Raw genomic sequence first — 17,254 nt, 5'->3', positions numbered from 1 at the left:
TAATAAACATCTTTTTAAGGACAATTATCTTACTTTGCTAAAGCAAGTGAAGCCGTCCTTAACTCAATGGTCATCTTTGTCTCTCTCTTTAGTTGGCTGTATTAATTCTATTAACATGACTATTTTGTCTAAATTTTTGTATCCTTTTCAATGTGTACCAATTTTCATTCCTAAATCATTTTTCGATTTGCTTGATTTGGTTATATTCTCTTAAATATGGAAGGGTAGAGACCTTCATCTCAATAAACTTTTTTTTAACAGAAACCCAAGAGAGATGATGGTATGACCCTACCTAACTTTAGATTCTCTTACTAGGTGGTCAATATATGAAGTGTTATGTTTTGGTCATATTTTCATAATTATACTGAATGTCCATTATGGGTGACTATAGAGATAAATTCCCTCCAAAATTTATCTAATGTCGTTCTTCTTGGTTCTTCACTTCTATTTCTTCAATTATGTTACTAATTTTTAAAATGAGGAAGCTGTAGTCCTATCAATGTAGAATTTGAATTGAGAGAAACGCAGCTGTCTTTAGCTACCTTATTAAATTGGCTAAAATGGCATAACATGGGTAGTTGCGGCAGGGTCCATTCTGTCATTTAAGTGAAGGTTGGATGTGTACGTGGAGGAGAGGGGGTTGGAGGGTTATTGGCGGAGAGCAGGAGGTTTGAGCTTGTGGAGTTGTTCTAGTGAACTGGTGCGGACTCAAAAGGCCAACATGGCCTGTTTCCGCTCCGTAAATGGTTATATGGCTATGTTGATAGGTTCTTTGGCTTGGCTTCGCGGACGAAGATTTATGGAGGGGGTAAAAAGTCCACGTCAGCTGCAGGCTCGTTTGTGGCTGACCAGTCCGATGCGGGACAGGCAGACACGATTGCAGCGGTTGCAAGGGAAAATTGGTTGGTTGGGGTTGGGTGTTGGGTTTTTCCTCCTTTGCCTTTTGTCAGTGAGGTGGGCTCTGCGGTCTTCTTCAAAGGAGGCTGCTGCCCGCCAAACTGTGAGGCGCCAAGATGCACGGTTTGAGGCGTTATCAGCCCACTGGCGGTGGTCAATGTGGCAGGCACCAAGAGATTTCTTTAGGCAGTCCTTGTACCTTTTCTTTGGTGCACCTCTGTCACGGTGGCCAGTGGAGAGCTCGCCATATAATACGATCTTGGGAAGGCGATGGTCCTCCATTCTGGAGACGTGACCCATCCAGCGCAGCTGGATCTTCAGCAGCGTGGACTCGATGCTGTCGACCTCTGCCATCTCGAGTACCTCGACGTTAGGGGTGTGAGCGCTCCAATGGATGTTGAGGATGGAGCGGAGACAACGCTGGTGGAAGCGTTCTAGGAGCCGTAGGTGGTGCCGGTAGAGGACCCATGATTCGGAGCCGAACAGGAGTGTGGGTATGACAACGGCTCTGTATACGCTTATCTTTGTGAGGTTTTTCAGTTGGTTGTTTTTCCAGACTCTTTTGTGTAGTCTTCCAAAGGCGCTATTTGCCTTGGCGAGTCTGTTGTCTATCTCATTGTCGATCCTTGCATCTGATGAAATGGTGCAGCCGAGATAGGTAAACTGGTTGACCGTTTTGAGTTTTGTGTGCCCGATGGAGATGTGGGGGGGCTGGTAGTCATGGTGGGGAGCTGGCTGATGGAGGACCTCAGTTTTCTTCAGGCTGACTTCCAGGCCAAACATTTTGGCAGTTTCCGCAAAGCAGGACGTTGATAGGTAAACCCCATTGTTAAGCATAGTGTGAAAACTTTGGCACAGTTTAGAAAACATTTTACATTTTGTAGTGGGCTGCACTGATCCGCAAGTGAACCAGGTCACAGAGGTGCAGGCTCGCACTGGGCTGACTTTACAATGGTCCCGGGGTGTGGGGGAGACCTGCAAAAGGACGATGGGCATCATGCTGATAAGCTCTTGGAGAGTTCCAATAAAGTAATTTGGTTGGTTCAGCTCACTCACAGCTTCCATGTGGTTTTTCTTTTGTTCGCTGCACAGCGCACTGACCACAATTTCATCATTTTTCTCTGTTAAATACGTTTCTGTCTAATCACCTCTTTCACCCTTCTTTGCATGATATTGTTTTTCAGCAATGGAGTAGAGCGGGTATTCGATGTTTTAAAGATCTTTTTGTTGATGGTTGCTTTGCATCATTTAATCAGCTTTCTGATCAGTATAACTTGCCTAACTCTCATCTTTCCAGATATTTGCAAATTTGGCATTTTCTTCAATCTCATATTTCTGATTTCCCTAACGTGTCTGAAACAAAATTTTTTGATGTTTTTATTTTAGATTTCAGCCCTTTAATATCTATCTTTTACGAGAAGCTAATACATTTAAAACAGGCCTCTACTTAAAATTAAAAATGCCTAGGAATGGGACCTAAATTTGACCATATCGATGAAGATTGGGATGTTATTTTTAAGATGATTAACAGCTCTTCACTATGTGCTCATCATTGTTTATTGCAATTCATAGAGCACACATGTCTAAGGCTAAATTGTCTCACTTTTATCCTGATGCATGTTCTTGTTGTGATAGGTGCAAGAGAGGAGAAGCTTCCTTAATTCATATGTTCTGGACTTGTCCTGGTCTGGAAAAGTACTGGAGAGAGATCTTCCACACCCTATCTTTAATTTTGAATATAAAATTAGCACTCCAGTTGCTCTCTTGGGTACAACAGGAATGGATGACATCTCTTTGTCTTGAGTTAAGAGTCATACTCTTTCTTTTGCGAGGCATGTGATTTTGTTTAAGTGGATGGATGCTGCCCCACCCATTCACGGTCAATGGCTGGGGGACACCATGTCTTGTCTGAATATAGAAGCTTCGATATGCAGTTAATAATTCAGGTATAAAATTTCAGATGTTGTGGGGGTCATTCACAACTTACTTCCCCACTTTACAATTTTTCAGCATAATTTGACTGTTTGACCTATATCTTTTTTTTAATTCCTTTTTTTCTCCCTTTGCTTTTATTTTAATGCTAAGTATATATAACAATGGTAAGGGAAAGGGTTGTGATTTTTTTTCTTTTTTTTTCTTCTTCTTCTCTCCCTTTTTTTCTTTTGTTTGAATATACTACCTGGAATATGATATACTTGATGTCTTCTTCTTCTTTGGCTTGGCTTCGCGGACGAAGATTTATGGAGGGGGTAAAAAGTCCACGTCAGCTGCAGGCTCGTTTGTGGCTGACAAGTCTGATGCGGGACAGGCAGACACGGTTGCAGCGGTTGCAGGGGAAAATTGGTTGGTTGGGGTTGGGTGTTGGGTTTTTCCTGATTATTTAATAGCCATGTATAGCACTTCATATTGGATTTTCATTGTATTTTTAAATATATATTGTTTAAAATGAATAAATATAATTTAAAAAGAAACATTACCAGATAAGAATACAATTTTTCAGTGACAGCTTCATCAAATTAATTTTCTAATTAAACATATGAAATAATAAGCATCAAATATTTATGGTTAGAGCAGTTCTAGATACTCTCAGATTCCCATACTATTTAATGTTAATTATACATATTCTATTTTTTTTCCTGAGATAGATTTAACAAGCTCTTGACTAAAATGAACACATAATTAAGGTGCAAAAAAATCTCCCAAACTGCTGGAGGATTTCAGTGTGACAGGCAAAATCCATGGAGGAAAAGGAATGGTTGACATTTCAGGTCAAGACCCGACATGTCCTGTTCAGCCTTTCCCACCATTTTTGAAATTCCCATGAGATTCCAATGCATCACACAAGACCCTATTGACACACACTCCTCTATCATTTAACATCACGATGGCAAGCCAATATCAGGATTTCACAAAAAAATAAGATCACCCTATTTCTTTATACCAGCAACGTGCAACCATGTAGCAAATTCTGGACTAAAACTTCATATTAAGGACAAGAATTTGAAAAAAAATTCAGGTTTAAGATTTATATTTAATATTACAGCAAGTTATACTTTCTACAAGACGCCCATCCTAACAACTGTGCAAGTACCATGTATACTCATGTAAAACTCAATGTAAAAGATGACCCCTATTTTGGCCAATAAAACCTGGAATTTTCCATATTTTTAGTAGAAAAGACAACCTTAGTCTCTTTACTCAACCTGGCTGCCTGCCTATCGGAGCTCCCAACAGCTTGAAGATGGACTCTCATTTTGGCACCAGCTGTCCGCCGATCGGTACTCCCAATACCTCTGATGACACAGATCCTTAACGTGGTAGGCACTGTTCCCTCTAAGTTGTGCGCGTGCACACACACATTTTGTAACCAGTGCTCAAAGGAAATCAATATGGACACAAAAGGTTAGTTACCTATTGAATGCAATCCTACTTGTATTATATTAAAACTTACCAATACAATTTTATTAGCCATGAGAGATAGGCTGTGCCAATATTATCTTGAAACAATTTCAAGTTTATATTTGCACAAGCATTCAGTGTGCACAGACTTTCGTCACAGTAAAAAAAATTTGCACAACCTAAGTTTTTTGTGCACATTGACTACTAAAAATTAGAAAGAACATTGGTGATAGGATGTGTTTTGATGCACAGACTCTGTATTATTACTTTAATTCATTGTGCTTTTGTTCTTTATTCCTTTAGAGATCATTTGGACTTCTGCGACTAATACAATACTTTGGATTCTAGTGTGAATTTCAGCCCCTTAAGAGTAGGACCATGTAATAGTCAACCCCATAAATTTAACATTAAGAAATGGTCTATAAATTTGACATCGGTGTTGATGAGTATGGGCAACACAATATTGGGTCATTAAGTTAGTGAAGTTGTTATCACGATGTTATTACAGTGCCAGTGACCTGGGTTTGAATCCAGTGCTGTCTGTAAGTTTTTACATTCTCCCCAAGACCTGCGTGGGTTTCTTCCAGGTGCTCTAGTTTCCTCCCATTTCCAAAAATGAACGGGATTGCTAGATTAATTGGGTGTAATTGGATGACATGGGTTTTAAGGGTTTGAATGGACTTCCACTGTGTTCTAAATATGATTAACATTTTAAAAAAAAATTTAAATATTGTATAAACACATTAAAACAATAATAACCAAAGCAAAATGTATAATTTACAATTAGAGATCTCACTGCTGGTCTAAAAAATGTGATCTTGTCATCAATTCCTTTGAATAGGTGCTGCTTGTCAGCTCTATAAGGTGCGCTGAAGTAGTCCTCTTCATTATCGGTCTCAAAATACTTCAGCACATTCAATACGCTCGTTGCTGGGATCTTTGTATCCTGAAATAGTCAAAGTAAATTTTCAACATGATAGTTAATTTGTTTTTTTATATATTATCTCTCATTATTATGAAAATGTTCTATCTTGGTAACTGAATGGATAGAAGCACGGCTAGTTGTACTGATCTTGATAACTGTCACAGGATTTGTTAATGACCTCAGAGATTCATATCATTTCCCACAGATTTTTTGAGTACATGACCTTAATTCTTACTTTTTCATGTACTTAACTCTCCAATGCACATTAATCAAGCCTTTAACTCTTAAAGCAAGTTGCCTGTGGGCCAAAATTTCCCAGTGTTCAACTGCTTCACAGACTGTGGGCCATATTTTCTCAATTATGCAAACCAACTCACGTTTGGGATTCTGATTGGATTTAAACGCCAGGGAACAGGGAGACAGTAATAAAGTGGGGTGCACTTTTGAACAGTGAAGAGAGTCTGGGTCCCTGACAGTTACTGAACAGACAGCAGGAATGAAGAAGATAGAGAGGACTTCCACACCCTTCCAACAATTTCAGAGGTTTTTGTGAAAAGTAATCTCTAATAGAGGTCATTCTTAGTAGAGGCATAGTATTTTGCACAAGAACAGCTTCTTTCCCTCTGCCATCAGATTTCTGAATGGACAATAAACCACTTTCTCTAATTTTTGCCCTAAAATAGTTCTTTTAAAATGTCATTTTATAAGCCATATTTGCACTGCAATGCTCCCGATAAACAACGAATTCTGTGAAATGTTGATGACAATAAATTCTGATTCCGATTAAATCTGAAGCCGTTTTCAGGTGCATTCTCCGCCAAGAATGTGCCTGCAGACGCAGATACAGCCCTGTGGAATAGTTGTTGAGGTGGCAGCCCTGAAAGCGCTGCACTGTCCAGCTGAAAGGGACAGGTGCAGGAGAGGTGCCTCGGAACGCACTCTGGCTCCTGTCCCTTCGGGACGTCAGGGCAGGGGTGGCTGGCAGGGGTTGTCAGGGCAGGGGCTGGCAGGGGTTGTCAGGGCAGGGGCGGACGACGCAGGACGACTGGGCAGGGGCGGACGACGCAGGACGACTGGGCAGGGGCGGACGACTGGGCAGGGGCTGCCGGCTGGGACTTTTGGGGCAGGGGCGGCCTGCCCCGACGTCCCGCGCCGGCCGCCCAGCCCCGATAGCCCGTGCCGGCAGCTCAGCCCCGATAGCCCGTGCCGGCAGCTCAGCCCCGATAGCCCGTGCCGGCAGCCCCTGCCCCGATAGCCCGTGCCGGCAGCTCAGCCTCGATAGCCCGTGCCGGCAGCTCAGCCTCGATAGCCCGTGCCGGCAGCTCAGCCCCGATAGCCCGTGCCGGCAGCTCAGCCCCGATAGCCCGTGCCGGCAGCCCCTGCCCCGAAGTCCTGCACCTGCCTCCCAAGCCCTGACGTTCCGAGCCAGCAGCTCCTGCCCCGCAGTCTCGTGCCGGCTGCCCCTGCCCTGACATCCCGTGCCAGGGGGCAGGGGCAGTGGGGAGGGGGGCTGTCAGGAGGGGGAGTTGGGTTGCCAGCTGATTGTCATCAGCCCACCCCTGAGCAGCCGCTTTCAAGTGCTCAGGGAGACTTCAGTGCTCAGGCGATTATCCCTGCCGGAGGAGGGTTGGAAAGTTCGCCACAGAGGAGCCTCCTCCTCTTTCAAGCGGCCTCCCGACAGCCCCACTTGCCCCTGCGGCTTTGACACCGGGATATTCTGGCCACTTGTGGCCTATTACTTTCTTACCTCGAGATCCAAAGGCATCTTTAATCTCATTTTTTCCGCTACTTTGCTCAGTACATGAAACGGGGCGTAGATTTTCAGAATCTGAAGTGTGCGAGTCTGGTTTGTGTCCGGGATCCCGTCCTGCTCAGTCGGGTCGGGGTCCAGACGGAGCCCAGTCTTGGTCACTTCGCGCAGAAACTCCATCCTTTCCCGGGCGAATTGGTCCTCGTCGTTTTCTTTGTAACTTAGCACGAAGTCAATCCGCGGGAACTCGCCGGTTCTTTCCATAGTCCCTCAGGACAATGCTTCAAGGTTGGACGGCGCGGAGCCCGTTTAGACAGGTCTGGATCCCCGAACCCGTGCTGGGCGGATCCACCCCCGGCTCGATTCCTCCCTCCCCCGCCCCCCGGCTCGATTCCTAGATTAGAGACCTGCGGCGGACTCTGTCCCGAAACCAATGCCTCGGCGAGGTGGGAGGGGACTGACATCCTTTCAGCATAGGGCAGGCCCATCGGCCCCACTTGCCCCTGCCGACCGCCTTGCCAGATTGGGGGAGATTCGCTGCGAGTGGAACCGTGCGACAGTCATGGGGCGAACCTGGGACTGGCCGGACCGAGTGGCCGGATGAAACGTCCCAGAGCGGCGGCCGATGCAACTTCCCCCTTTGCACATGAAGAGTGAAGTGGCGCCCGGCGCGGTGCCGAGCACCTGGTGGCGGGCGGGTCCGAGAGTTGGTCGGGGAAGGGGGGAGAAGGGCGAGGCAGCAGCGCCAACATCTGTGGACACTGTGGCTGAAGTAAAAACACCCACAACGCGGGAGAAAGTCAGACGTGACCAGCCTTTCGGGCTGGAGCCCTTCAGCAAGTGCGTGGGGTCTGATTCATTGTATTTCTGTTCTCAGGCGAACATGATGGAATCTGAACTGTCGTGACCAGGTGCACTGGAGGCTATTTCTGGGGGGGGGGGGGGAATATTATTGTGAGGCAAACACAACAGGGAATCTTGAGCAGACAACGAATTGCTGCAGGCAATTTAGCGGGTCACCTGGCAGTGTGAACGCTCCCGACTCAAGAGAGGGAGGGGGTGTAATGGTATGGATTGTGTATGCTAATTGGCTCGGGCTGGCCCTCCCCCTGATGACACTCTGACCTGGACTCCTCCCCTGGGACCCAGGCCATAAACTAGGTTGGGGCGCCTTTTCTCTACCCTGGACTTCCCTAGTTTGTATCCAGACCAGCTCAAGTCTTCTGTGTAAAAAAGCCTATCCTTCCCCTCAAGTCATTGCAATTATTGGGGCAACTGATAGTATCCAACAGGGGGGGGGGGGGGGGGGGGGAGGCTGGTAAAAATCAACCGTGCTCTGATACTTGATAGGAAGTTGTATCAGAGCCTGGCTGAGTTGACTCGGCTGCAGTGTGAGCGGGCAACCCACTCAACCGGGTATCATTAGTGATGTTAGTTCCTGCGTGCATATATTCATCTGGAACTTTTAATATCAATGCAGTTAGATTTCACAGGGCACCCAGAGGGGCTGTCAGCATGTACCTGTGCTTTAAATCATCTCAAGATTCTGTGTAATACATAATACATGTAATGCTATGTAAATAGTTGTTATACTCTATTGTTCAGGGAATAATGACAAGCTGGTCTGTGGGTTTGTCCTAAGTTTGAACAGTCTGAAGCCCACTGCAGTAGATTTTCCCACTGTCTTTTATACTTTGAGTTCGTATGGCTTTATTCCCTCTATGATTTCACTCGGGTATTCGCCGCTGGAGGTTCCTTCCCCCCCTGCCCCCCACCCCCCTTAGATCCACATGAACCAGGGAATTCAAGGTCCAGTGTGAATGACTCACTCGGTTCTGCAACACAGATCATTTACTCACCTATTTAGTGGGTTGCCAGAAGTAAGAAAGATTAAGTGGTGATTTGATTGAAGGAAACTGTCAATGAATAATGACTCCAGCTAATTGTGGAGTTGAGGACTAAGGCATTAGATAACAATTTGAGCCAAATCTTTCTTTCAGAAATGGCTTCTCCCTTTAAAAGGAACTTCTTCTTGTAAAGGAAATTGCTGATGGATCAATTAGTTGATTGATAACATTTATTGTGAGTGGAAAGGGAACTACGATTGCCTTCTGAAAGAATGTCACAGACCAGCCTCTTTGAATGATCTAAGCTTGTAGGTTACTAGTCTTTTCCTTTTTCTTTGACTAGTATATTTCCTTGGGTAGTGAGTTGGACTCCCAGTACAATGTTTGAGTGTCTGGTGCTCACACATCTTAACTGTTGATCACATCAGTTCACATCCGCCACATACAGAAGGCTTTTTAAAATTGTCTGTGATGAACCACAAGTATTTCACAAATTTTAGGAAGGGGATGCACTTAAAAGGTAAGGTGAATAGAACGAGTATTCAGAACGTTGACAGCATTGAAAAAAATGAAATATTTGGATGGTTACTGTGTTTATTTATTGCAACCAATCCATAAACTGGGCAGATACAGTCTTCTGCATTTTTGCCTAATTTGCATTTATTATTCCAATAGGGGTTTGTACTAATACCAGACATATTATTCTCTTTATTAAAATTGAACCTTAACAACATATATCAAGATCCTTGGATGGAAATGTCTCAGAGTAGGAGCTACCAGGAAAAATGATTCAAAGAAGAAGCTTGGGATGAGATTGGCTGTATTGGAGGGATCCTGGTGCTGAAAAGTTGATGAGCAGTGGGGTCTTCTTCATGGCAGATTGAGGGATGTGGATGTTGGGTAGGGCTCAGGGTTGGTCTCAGAGTTGGAGAGGATGATTTCAGTACCATGTGGGATCGAAAATGGCCATTTCAATAGCATTGGTAAACTATTGTAACTAGCAAACAATCTGAACGGGAAGACAGTGCCAGGTTGGGGAGGTGTGAAGGTAGTTCAATGGGTTTCAGACAACATTAACTTTAAAATACAAAGAACGTGGATGCTATGAAGTGCAGGGCTCCATGGCAGAATGATGACTGGGTAGAATGTCCATTCACTGAGTTTCCACTTCTTTTGTACATTTCTTTAATATAATCTGTTCTCTGTAAATTAAGCAATTGCTGCCAGCAATAGTACCATTGCCATGTGTTGACACTACCATAAATTACTAATAATGCATAACAAAACCAGTAAATTTTAGGAATCACATTTTTAATGACCAGTGCAGGAATTCCAAGTAGAGCCTGTTTCACTCAGACCCTCACAGTTGAAAGAATGAAATGTTGTTTTTTGGCAGAGTTAAATCCAATGGTCTTAATATGCGGACAAGCTCACAAAAAAAAACTTCTTATCATTGATACAGCCACTTGTGAAGCTTATTCCTATAATGAGTTGGGGTCAAAGTCCCAATGCTCAGAACTGATGACACTTGTTTATCTAGGGTAGGAACCAAGAGTACAGAAACAGATCTCCACCAACAATCTGCACCAACCATCAACCACTTCTTTACCTGATCCTAAATTAGTCTCATACTTCTTGGTGAAATCTTCACCAAGGGTCTTGACCTGAAATGTTGACTCTCCATTTTCCTCCATAAATGCTGCCCAAGTCTCACAATGTGAATTGGCTTTGTGGTTCTCCATTGTGGAATTGAAACCCTTTTTTATTCTGATATTAATGTAGTTCAGCTCTTATTAATTAAAGTAAACCACAAATAACAGAACAAAAGACACAAAGAAAAAGTACATGCTTATGAACAAATTCAGAAAATTACAATATTTTGCTATTCATTTTTCACACACCCTTGGGTTGTTTTTTTAGTTTTTGAAAAAAAACTAAATACAATTTAAGGATATTAATTGTAAGAGCAAAGTTAAACATTCATGTAGAGGGTGTAGAATTTCACATATAGAGTTCCTTATGGAGTTGAAACTTCATAGAGATTTGTTCTTAGAACGTAAAGTAATTTCTTAAGCATTCCTTTGCAAAGATACGGTATCTTTCTGATATTCTCTTTTAGTCAGCTATGTTCAGATATGTCCTTATCATTAGAACATCCCTTTTCTTGTGTTTGTCTGTAAGTATTTTAAATGCTACTATTGCATCCTCTTCTACCTTCAGCCCTGCCCATCTGTTCCAAATACCTACGATTCTCTGTGTAAACGAAAACAAACGTTCAGCCCTCTGATGCTCCAAACTTTGTCTGACCTGTTCTTGTAGCTTATACTGTCTAATCTGGTAAAACTCTTTTGTACCCTTTTCAAATCTTCCACATCGTTCCTGTAATGGGGTGACCAATCCAAATGTGACCTGATCAAACTTTTATATGGCTGTAACATGACTTCTTTACTCTTATAATAATGCCCTGCCCAATCAAGGCAACCTTTTATTTTTAACTACCCTTCCTAGGTCCGTGAACACTTTCAGGGAACAATGGACGAACCCCTGATCCCTCTGTACACCCTTACCTTTTACCTCCCAAAGTGCAACATCTCATACTTGCTTAGATTAAACTCTACCTGCCATCCTCAGTCCATATCTGAAACTGCTCTCTACCCTTCATACACATGCTTAAGGTGAGCGGGAGGAAGTATATGGGAGATGTATGGGTAACTATGTTATACAGAAAGTGATAGGTAGCTGGAATGGGCTGCCAGGAGTAGGGGTGGAACCAGTTACAATAGTGGCTTCAAGATAGACATATGAAATCTATCAAGTGCAAGTAGCAGAATTTTAGTTTGATTTGGACATCATGTTTAGGACTGATAGATGCCCAAATGACTGTTTCTGTGCTTTACCGTTCTATGTTCAATGTTCATTGATAGCTCTCTACACCATATCCAATCCACCAATCTTTGTGTCATTGACAAACTAACTAACCCACCAATTTACTGTTTCGTATAAGTCATTTTAAAAAAATATATATATACTATATAATGACACCTTCTTACTTGGAAGGTGAATTAAACTGCACTTTAATAATGTCTGAATTTGTATTTACCTAAACAAAGTTACCATTTTAATGATGCCTTCCTGAATTTTTTTTAAAAACTCAACAAATGTAAAATTAAACCAACTTTAAAATTAAAAAAAAACAGAAAATAGAGGATACAGGAGTCCAAGCAATATAGAATGAGACACAAAGTTATCATATCAGAAGTAGGAAAAAATTAAAACAAACTATTTTATAATTGTAGAAAAGGGGATGCAAAAATATAAATTGGTTATCGTAACTGAATTTTAGCTCCAAGGTCAGACTTTATCTTTAATTCCTCACAACAATCAAGATTTTATTGCCTGAAAAAGTCTATATTCTCCACCTTTCTCCAATGCCTACAAGCTTCAATCTTTAAACCTTGGTTCAGATTACTTCTCAGGAATGGATGTGCAAATGTAAAAGGCAAGATAACAAGTTAAGAAAAGAGGCATTTTCGTATAATTTAGAAACATTTTGGTGCATAAAAGGTGTGGGCCCATGAAACAGATCACTTAACACTTGGTGAAAAAGCAAATCAGGATCTCAAAAAAAAAATGCACATCTAGAAATGAACACTTCCCAGCAATGACAGGGAGACTATATTAGTTTTGACTGACAAGGAATGCCCAGTTAAACTTTAATATTGGCAACTTCAGCAATAACTGCCAGTTTAAATATGGTTTGTGTACATTGGATAAACTTATCAAGTTCTGATCAGATGCTCCTCATAAATGGAATTGTCTACATCCTCATTGAACCCAAATAGAGTCAATAGACCTTTTCAAACTGCAGCACCCGGGCAGCCCTCCTTGGCGGATGGGAGGGATGAACGGATGCAGGCCCTGCAGCTATGTGGCGCGATAACAAAGCAGACAAGTATTTTGAACATCATTGTCAGTTGCAAGCAGTGGAGGAACAAGAGCGTGTATACGCTGAGCAAATGAAGAGATGGGTGGATGGAAGAGGACGTGGAGGGTCGGCAGGCTGAGTGGGTCGGTCGCAGACATAGGCGGCTGGCTTATGTGCGCTTCTTCCAACTGCAATTGAACTTCCCACCATCCTGCTTGCATGCAAGTGCTGACATCACCAGATTTAAGCCATTTTGTCCTTTCAAATTGGCGGAGGAGGATGCCCCAGTAAGTTTGCCTCAGTTCCCAAACCACCTCCGAGGTAGGTTTGAGACCCAGGCTGATTTTAACTGTGCGGTTAGGAGCTTTCAACTTGCCTGATCCCCGGGTTGTTAACTGAGTAACTTGCCCACTTAACCCCATTTCAAAGGGCAATTTGAAAAGGCCTAATGCTGGCTCCCTGTTGCTGGCCAACCCCTCCTGTGGCTGTGGTTGAGGTTGGTTGGAGACTTATTTTCTGTCCTCCTCTCCCGTCTAAATCTTATGATTTTCAGCCAAGATTTGCTTCAATTAATCTTTCGCTCCTCTTTTTCTCTCTTTGGCTTGGCTTCGCGGACGAAGATTAATGGAGGGGTATGTCCACGTCAGCTGTAGGCTCGTTTGTGGCTGACAAGTCCGATGCGGGACAGGCAGATGTGGTTGCAGCGGTTGCAAGGGAAAATTGGTTGGTTGGGGTTGGGTGTTGGGTTTTTCCTCCTTTGTCTTTTGTCAGTGAGGTGGGCTCTGTGGTCTTCTTCAAAGGAGGTTGCTGCCCACCGAACTGTGAGGCGCCAAGATACACGGTTTGAGGCGATATCAGCCCACTGGTGGTGGTCAATGTGGCAGGCACCAAGAGATTTCTTTAGGCAGTCCTTGTACCTCTTCTTTGGTGCACAAGCAAACTGCAAGCCTATTGCATCCAGTTTGGGGGGACTCGATGTAGGGGGAGGCAGCAGGGGAAGATCCATCTGGTCACTGAGACTACAATAATGTAAAAATACAAATGCTGGAAGAACTCAGCCGGTCTCACCATGACCTTAGGAGGTAAAGTTTTGAACCTGAGCCCTTCTGTGCAGACACTGCCTGCAGACTTTCGTATTTCCCTGACACAACAAAGTCACGTCATTTTCCTCATTGTTTCTCAAACTTCTGAATAATAATGTGATCCTTCCCTCTAACCTTCAAGATGTAATTTAATACAATTTACATGACGAGGTGTGCTTGCAACAAACTGTAAAGCATTAACTCCTTTCCTCTTGCTGTATTGTTTTTACATGGTTTCAGTTTCTCTCTCTCTTACTTACATTTATCACTTTGTGTAATACACAGAAGTGCTGGAGAAATTCAGTAGGTCACGCCACATCTATAGGAAGTAAAAGGCAGCCAATGCTTTGAGCATGAGCCCTTCCTCAAGGTTACAGAAGGGTTAAGGCCTAAAACATTGGCTACCCTTTACTTCCTACGGATGCTGACTTTCCCCAGCACTTTTATGTGTTACACGTCACCCCAGCGTCTGCAGTTTCTTGTTTAATTCCACTTGTCGCTTTCCTTCCTTGTCAGAGTCCAGCATTGTTCCACATGTGCCTTACCCTCCAGTCTCTGTCTGTATCCTCACCCTCCTCCCTCACCCACCTGCCTCCTCCTGCCCATTTTCCCATCCTTGCCTGTTTAAACATTGTCATACATAACCACAACCTTTTTTACTTCAAAGGATATGGACTTTGTAAGCTGGGTCAGTAGTTAATTGCCCATCCCTAATTGTCCTTGAGTAGGGAGTGGTAAGTTGCTTTCTAGTACTGCTGCAGTCTTTGAGGTGTGAATATACCTACAATTCTTTTTGGGAGGGAGCTCCAGGATTTTGACGACCCAGCAGTAGTGAAGGAATGGCCATATTTATTTTGAAGTCAGGGTGTTGTGTGGTTTGAAGGACAACTTCCACGTGCTGGTCTTCCTATACTTTTCTCACCCTTGTCCTTCTAGCTACAGTGCATCCTGTGGATGGTACAATCTGCTTATACTCCACAGCAGCAGTGGCATAAGTGAATAGTTGTGGATGGAGTGCCTAATGACCAGGCTGCACTGCCCTGCATGTGGTCAAGCTTCTTGGGTGTTGTCAAAATTGGATTCCTCCAGGTAATTGGAGAGTAATACACCACTTAAGTGTTGTAGATGGTGGGCAGGCTTGCGGCAGGATTCCTAGCCTCTGACCTGTAGTCTCCTTGTGCATAAGGGCTCCTCCATTTCTGGTCAACAGTAACCCCAAGGATGTTGATAGTGGGGGGGATTCAGTGATGGTAATGCCACTGAGTGTCAGGGGTGATGGCTGGATATCATCATTGCCTGAATGTTTGGTCGAGCGAATGTTAACTTGTCATCCATGTAGTCTCCTCCATATCGGAGAGACTAGATGCAGACTGGGAAATTACTTTGTTGAGCACCTCAGCTCTGACTGCTGCAATAGTGTGGATCTCCCAGTGGCCACCCTTTCAATCCTCCATCCCATTCCCTTGCCAATATGTCTGTCCATGGTCTCATGTACAGAAAAAGACCACCCATAAATTGGAGGAACGCCACCTCGTCTTCCAACTGGCCACCCTCCAACCAGATGGCATTAATATCGACTTCTCTGGCTTTTGTTAAACCCACCCTCTTCTTCAACTCTCCATTCCCTGTCTCTTCTCACACAGACATGATAAATTCTACCTAGTCCCTCTATCATTATCCAATTACACCTTTTGTTGGTCTGGATTCCTCCCCCATTGTTTGAATTCTGAGACTTTCTGATATCTCCTGCTTCTGCCTTTTCTGAATTTTCCTTGGAGAAGGGCTCAGGCCCAAAATGTCTGTAATATATCTTTGTCTCCTATAGATGCTGAATAAACCAGCTGATTCTCCAGCATCTTGGTGTTTTTTTCCCCCAATCAGCCCAAGCTCAGATATTGCCCAGGAGTTGCTGCTTTTGGTTGTGGACTGCTTCATCATCTTCGGCTGTGTGATTGCAGTTGAACATAGTGTAATCATAAGCGAACATCCCTATTAGTGACCTTACAAATGAAAGAATGCTATTGAGTGAGCAGCTGAATGTGGTTGGGCCCACAACTCTATCCTGAGGAACTCCTGCAGAAATGTCTCATGGCTGAGATGATTGACCTCCAACCTTTGTGCTGTGTATGATGTATGATTCTAGCTCCCCCCCCCCCCTCAACTGGCTCCATCTGCCCATCATCCCTCATGACAACTAGGTCCACCCATCACTAGTTGGCCCCCGTCTCACCCCTCCTCTCTCCCCTTTATACTGGCTACTCGCCCTCCATAGTTTCAGTCCTGATGCAGGGTCTCGACCTGAAACATTGACCACTCCTTTGCCTCCACAGATGCTGCCGGACCCACTGAGTTTCTCCAGCAGTTTGTTTTTATTTCCCTCCAGATTCCAGCAATTGTATTCACTTCTGTGCTATTCTTTCATCGATTTCATGCCATGCTTTGGCTCTGATTTACACTGATTCATGCACATTGTGACAAATGTCTTCGTTTGCGTGACAAAAGCATTTGAATAATTTTTCTTCCACATTATCCACCTCTTAATCAGTTTTCCGCCCCAATTTACTTGTTAGTCCTGTACAGTTTTTGCATATTAATTTACTTATTGGTCTCTGCTAAGTTCCTCTGAAAATTGTTTGCCCAAGATTCCAGATTCTGTAGTGTTTCTCTCTTACCACTGCCTGCTTCAAATTTAACACTGCTTTGGCTCATTCTTTACCTGGTACCTTTAATGGTAGCAAGTTCAAAACATTCTCAATCCCCTTCATCCTTGGCATCAAAGTTTGATTGATTTATTTTGCTTTGGTTCTTGAGCTTGTATCATATTATTCCAAATTGTGAAATTTAAAAAAAACAAAATCCTGAAAATAGTCAACAGGCTGTGGAGAGGGACACAGACAGCATTCGCTCTCCCAGTGTGGATGTGAGACAGCTTCACTATCTGCAGTGCCACAGCAGTGTTTGAATCCCTGGTGTGATTTACACGTCAGAACATATCACGTATTGACAACAACATGTTTTTATCCTTTGTGCAACTGACTTTTGAAATATTGCTTCATCACTTACCCTGATGCCTCAATCAATTCAGGCATTCCTCCGCTTCCCCAATATTCTATGAAGCCCTGAAGATTCCCTTCCCACCCATGCCCCCACAGGCCTGGTAACCCAACCAATCATACCCCAAACAATCCAATGGTAACTTCGGAGACTGACCAGTCAGGTGCCCTGATGCCAGTAGAACATTCCTTTAAATAGGTACCATGGCAATAGGCCAGCTCAACATGCCACTGGTTCTACAACAATCACTCCTTAGAGCTTTCATGATTAATTAAATCATTTGGAATGTGTCTGATGCCTGAAAAATATCAGGACCACCTTTGTGGATCATGTATGGAAAAATTAAATTCAACTTTGAGATTGGTGCAATTTAAC

At 43.5% G+C, this 17,254-nt stretch overlaps 1 protein-coding gene across 2 annotated transcripts in view; it reads right to left on the bottom strand.

The window, feature by feature from the left end:
• Positions 1 to 7,727, bottom strand: part of LOC138739421 (anoctamin-7-like) — a 49,579-nt gene extending 41,852 nt beyond the window's left edge. Inside the window, exons 1-2 of one of the 2 annotated variants that reach the window (XM_069891414.1) lie at positions 6,969 to 7,727; positions 5,078 to 5,242 (exon numbers count right to left, since the gene is read on the bottom strand). In XM_069891414.1, the coding sequence (XP_069747515.1) occupies positions 5,078 to 5,242; positions 6,969 to 7,235 (432 nt within the window). In that variant the 5' untranslated portion in view covers positions 7,236 to 7,727. The remainder of the gene's footprint in view (positions 1 to 5,077; positions 5,243 to 6,968) is intronic. The other variant, XM_069891413.1, reaches the window with a different exon arrangement.
• Positions 7,728 to 17,254: the final 9,527 nt, after the last annotated feature.

Source organism: Narcine bancroftii, chromosome 7, assembly GCF_036971445.1.
Source record: "Narcine bancroftii isolate sNarBan1 chromosome 7, sNarBan1.hap1, whole genome shotgun sequence".
Lineage (NCBI taxonomy): Eukaryota > Metazoa > Chordata > Chondrichthyes > Torpediniformes > Narcinidae > Narcine > Narcine bancroftii.
Note: the sequence above shows the minus strand (reverse complement) of the source record. Positions and strands in the feature narration are given on the sequence as shown.